Raw genomic sequence first — 5,548 nt, forward strand, 5'->3', positions numbered from 1 at the left:
CCCTAGACTTCACTGCTGATGTAGCATCGACCCACCCATGTATATTTGGAGAATATACAGGCTTTCAAATTGACTGCTAATGGTGAATCAAACTCCCCAGCTTTGTGGAAGAAGTCACTGAGGAGGCCACAGCAAATGTCACTGGTGATGATTCGGAAGGGCCCATGACCAGCACCAGGCGAGCCCCGCCCCTCTGTGGAAAGCCATGAGTTCACCTTGTGCTTGTTTAAAACAAGGCAGGTTCTCCACTGGCTGTGATCTTTACTCTGTTAACCACAACTTTCTAAACAGATTCTGAGCTTCTGAGCAAGCCTACTGTTCCATTATAAGAGATTGAATAATTGTGAAAAACTGGTAAGGCATAGGATGTACCCAGCTGAGGAAACAGAGTGGAGGGAATTGTCCACAGACAGAGGCGTATCCCTTAACCATGTCTCATTTAATATGGCATTAATAAATGCTCATTTGAAAATCTAAAAAAATATATAAAGTGAACTATGGATATTTATGTTTTAAAATAATCATCAGCCTTATTTAATGGACAAATATAGCACAAAGAAACTGAAGTCAATCCTAGTGGCCTCTAGAAAAATAGCACACTGAGATATAAAAGGCTAGTGAAATGAGCTTGTTACCTTTATCTTGAATAATAATGCCACCACCCCATATTAATAAATACTGCTCCATTGTAAGTGTGTAGAACTCGTGCATCAAAATACAGATTGCAACAGAAAAACAATTTGTCACATATTTTAAAACATTACTGGTATCCAGAAACTATTGGAAATCAAACGTAAGAATTCACACATTAATGAAGTACCAGAAAACAGAATTAAAATTGTGATGAAGCTATACATTTAAGCCATAAGTAACACTCATATATAATACTCATAGTTAATATTTAACATGAAACAATCTTACCAGAAAAGCAGATAGGTATTATTTTACAACATTCATAAATAGTAGAAAAATAGTGATCAATTGTATGTCAGAATTTTCCAGATTCCCAGCAAATCAATGTTGCTGAGATAATAAGTCTAGTTATAANTGGCCGCTCACGCTGGCTGCTGGCTACATACGGTAGCCCATGGCAACCCACTGCCACAGGGGCTGCAGCCTACGCCTTCGCGGGCAACTCACAGCAGCCCAGCTCCAGGTCGAGCTGCCGTTCACCATCTTAGCTGCAGAGGGCAGTGTCACTGGCCTTCATATGTGGGATCTGAACTGGGGCCCTCTGGCATCCCAAGCCAGTTCTTAACCATCGCGCCACTCGGCCGGCCCAGTTAATGGTTTCTTGATCAGCTTTACTGAGCATGTATCATTACTTCCATTGGGAATGTATAGCTTGCTCAGGCTGGCTTACCATCAATAGCTTTAAACTGAGAGTCTGTCTCAGAGTATCTATTTAGTCTCCTGGCTCAAGCTAGAGACGGTGGGAAACATAATGAAGGGTATTAGTTCCTTTGAAAGATGGTACAAACCTCATTCACTATTCTTCCCATTACTAGTCATATGAATGAATGGATGTGTTTTGCTTAATGCAATCAACTGACAAGTGATCTAGACTTCAAACCAAAACACACTTTTCAAAATTACTCCTAACTGGTTAGGACAACTTAAAATTATTTTTCTCCTCTTTAAAAAAATGCTAATTATTACTAGAAGGCAGGCCTGGCAAAGTGGAAATTGTGTGGCCTTTGGAGTTGGAGTTCTGGGCTTACTAATTACTAGGTTCTATGTGATCCTAGGTAGTCAAATGCTTAGCATTTTAGATGCTCAGTTATTCAACAGAATGGTATTGCAATTACCTACTCTAGAGGTTTATTGTCAGAACGTTAGAGTTTTGTTCTAATGGCTGGCATAGAATAGTTGCTCAATAAATGTTATTTACTTTCCACATTTTATATTAGAAAACTTGTCAATTAAAAGGGCACAGTAAAATAGGATTGATTTACTATTGTTCAGTATGGTCTATGGAATGAATTCAGGCATAACTGGTAAATTTAGTAAGATGAAAATAGTACTGATCTCAATTAGCACTCAATAACAGCATATATTATAAATGTGGATAAAATAGTGTTGCTAAGTTTAATAAGAGTCAGATTTTTGGTAAATTAAAGTTATTCTATTACTATTTAAAAGGTTATTCACCTGTATTATAAAATTATCATTGAATTAGCAAATCTTGCAATTTCCTATACCTCTTTGCATTTGTGTTATGTCATTGCAAAATATTTATATAAAAGGCGCTGGTAAATCCTGGATAAATAAGTGCAACCTAGGTATCAAAATAGTAACTTTAAGAATCCTTTTGATAGTGATGGATGATATAGATGTTTTTTCTAGATTACACAAGGTTAGTAAGAAAATCCACATACTATGGTGTAAAGTAAAACTTCCTTTCCCCCACAAAAGTATTTGAAGTCATTCTCCTGAGAAATGCCTACTTTATACATCATTTTGAAGGAGGTAAAGAGCAACTGTCTTTGCCAACACAACACAGATCTCAAATATGCAGCGATTGGTCACTAAACTGCTCAGAAGCAGTCTCGAGTTTCTCAGATCTCCATGGGATGTCATTAAATCTTCTCCTCCTGCTGGTTTTAACTTCTGGGGAAAAACGCTTATGGGATAAAAATGATTATATTTGGTAGTGAATAGTAATGATCACTCGCAAGGCTCATACTTCCATCTCTATGACCTTTAGCATCTAGTTGGTGAAAAATGTGACATGCTTTGATTTAGTAATCTTGTATTTATAGTTCAGAATTTACTCTATAAAATGTATTTGTAAAATCGGATACCCACATATATGGAGAGACATATACTTTTATTTTTGGTGTTATCCAATTCACATAGTAAAATTAAGGCAAAATTTTACAAAAAGCTAAGTTGATAAAAGTTCTTGTCCCTCTTAAATTAGTAGGATCTGGAAACAGATACAACACAAACACAAACAGAGACATGTAAGTAAGTGATATAAGGTAATACTTTATAGTGTGAGAATTGGCAGCTCAATGATGTTACATGAACTGAAAAGCTGTATATCAATTTCTGTATGGACAGTACCTTAATCATTGTATGGAATGGCAAAAAAAAAAAGTTTTGAAATGTGCAGAAATTACTCTATGATCTAGATAAAAACAATGAATAGCATTTTCCATGTTACAATAAATTTGCAAGTTGAATTTCATGCATGTTACATTACACAGGGCATATTCCGTAACCCAGAATGGTTAATAAAAAGAAATCCAAGGAAATAATTAAGAGAAATTTGGTTAAAGATGTAATTTTACTCCACATAAACTGCTTTCTAAGGATTTATATAAAGCTATGTATATTGGCTCAGTACTGTAAGAAACAGTGCTGTGCTACACAGTATACCAGGGACAGTGGTGTGTTACCTCAGATGGCATAAATCACTTAGCTATTTTGGCTAACAACATAAATAGTTAGCATACAAATTTTATTTACCAAGGCCAATTAAAAACATTCTCAGAAGTTGGGTATGTTTGAATCAGATGACAACATAGATTTCATAATACATAGTTATATTCTAATTGATCTATAATGAACTCCATAATGAAAAATAATATAAAATATGGATTTTGTATCAAAACTCTTTGTCAAAAACTACAGTTCACATCAGAAGTTAATATCACCGGGAGTTAAACGATTAATACAAAAACATATACATATTACAAATATTCTTTTGTTTTTCACTTACCATGATGCAAACTGTTAAGATTTAACCTTTAAGGGTTAAAGAGTTTAATCAATGTCAATGTCTGATCTTCTGAAGGCAATAAAGAACAGTCTGTCTAGCGATACCCAACAGAACATCACTTTGTCAAGCCACAAAGCGCCCAAAAGCTTGTCAAGTAAGTTACCAGAAACCTCTTTGTGGTTAGAACTCAGCTCCTTCCTGCTTGACCTATTATTTGATATTTGACCACTTGGTTGCAAGACACTTGCTCTTTCTAGCTGAAATGTCACTGGGGCATCTTGTCAGCTCCCCGACATCTCGGCCTGACATACAATTTTACTTTTGTGTGCTACAAGGCAGAAAATGCAGGGCAATGGCCTTGCTTTAAATTCTGTCAGCATCAAAGATGGGCGTCACTCTTGGGTCCTACCAACAACAAAAACAAAAAAGGAGCCTATTTTGAAGGTCAAAACAGCCATTATCTTGAAGTTTTTCAGCTTATACTAAATACATTACCTGCTTATACTGGTGCGGGAACTGTCCTTAAAAAGTGCCTAAACATACCACAGAAATCTTCCCAGCACAATTGTTCCACATTCTTATCAAACGCAGACTTGATAAAAGGATGAGTTTTCAATGCCTGCAGGGACCCGATTCAGCAGTTAACTTAACTTGTTCAAATGGGCAAGTGGTATCATGTAGCTTTACAAGGAGCAACCTGACCTTCTCACATTGACCAGGAGTGACATTATTGTGCAGGAGGAGAAGCAGTCACATCATTTCTGTTTTGCACAACCTGCTTAAAGTTTGCAACTAAATGCTTGTCTTCAGTTGAGCTGACAAGAGAGAAGAGGGGGCTCAGTGAACCATGGCAGGGCTGCCATGAAATGACAGGAATCATTGGCATACATTTCAAATAGCTCTCTCAATCCTATTAAAGCATTGCAGTCCTGCTTTAAAATAGACAAGTATGAAACAACTTTGATAGATAGAGACTAAAATGGCTTATTGATTTTTTTAAGTCTGAAGGAAATTACCCAAAATGTGTCATTCTTTAACATTTAAAAATATGTTACATAAAAATGAGCAACTGTGATAATAAATAAAACTTAAAAGGGAAAAAAAGTTGGTTATTTCATTATTCAGGGAGACATAGATACCAGCACACATCAAGATATCACACAATTTTTTAAAACCCATTGCCACTTGCGTTGAAACAAAATTCAACTGATAAGAAAATCCCCCTTCAAAACAATTTTAATTATACTGTTAACTCTTCCTGCATTTTTTTTTATTTCATAAAGTCATAATCCAATCTGAGTTGGCCTTTTGGCATTAGCAGACATAGTTACTGGAGAGGAGTGAGATGATGTCAGGGGTGCAGAATTTATAAATGTCTCCTTTAAGAAAGTGTACGTTGTATCAAGTTCAGCTTTCAAAGGCAAAAAATCCCCAACACCAATTGTGTCAGCAGGAAGAGCAGCTCTTGAAGGAATTGAGAGATTTGAATGGTCTCGTGATCCTGCCTGTGATATAAAAAGGAAAAAAATAAAAATAAACATAGACTTGAAAACTCTTAAACAGAGTCTAAAATCATAGAGAAGCAGACTAATAATCACTGTAATATGAAATGGTGTGGACCCTGTCATTTATATACTCTATATGATAACACATAAATATTAAATTATTTTCTAAGTGTAATTGAATCTCTTATTTATTCTATGTCATAAACTTTTCAGGACATCAGGAGTTTGCCTAAACATTAAAATTTTGTATAAAACTTTTATAAAGTTATTGAATCAAAGAGTGAATACAATCAGGCATTTTTACCTCTGCTTCCAT

At 35.6% G+C, this 5,548-nt stretch overlaps 1 protein-coding gene across 3 annotated transcripts in view; it reads right to left on the bottom strand.

Moving 5' to 3' along the window:
• Window positions 1–2,815: 2,815 nt before the first annotated feature.
• The window catches only part of LOC109396179 (coiled-coil domain-containing protein 171), a 214,779-nt gene continuing 212,046 nt past the window's right edge, over window positions 2,816–5,548 (bottom strand). For 2 of the 3 annotated variants that reach the window (XM_019667812.1, XM_019667814.1), the window contains one exon: window positions 4,831–5,232. In XM_019667812.1, the coding sequence (XP_019523357.1) occupies window positions 5,011–5,232 (222 nt within the window). In that variant the 3' untranslated portion in view covers window positions 4,831–5,010. Of the gene's footprint in view, window positions 5,233–5,548 lie in introns of all 3 variants that reach the window. The other variant, XM_019667813.1, reaches the window with a different exon arrangement.

This window comes from Hipposideros armiger, unplaced genomic scaffold (assembly GCF_001890085.2).
Source record: "Hipposideros armiger isolate ML-2016 unplaced genomic scaffold, ASM189008v1 scaffold_506, whole genome shotgun sequence".
NCBI lineage: Eukaryota > Metazoa > Chordata > Mammalia > Chiroptera > Hipposideridae > Hipposideros > Hipposideros armiger.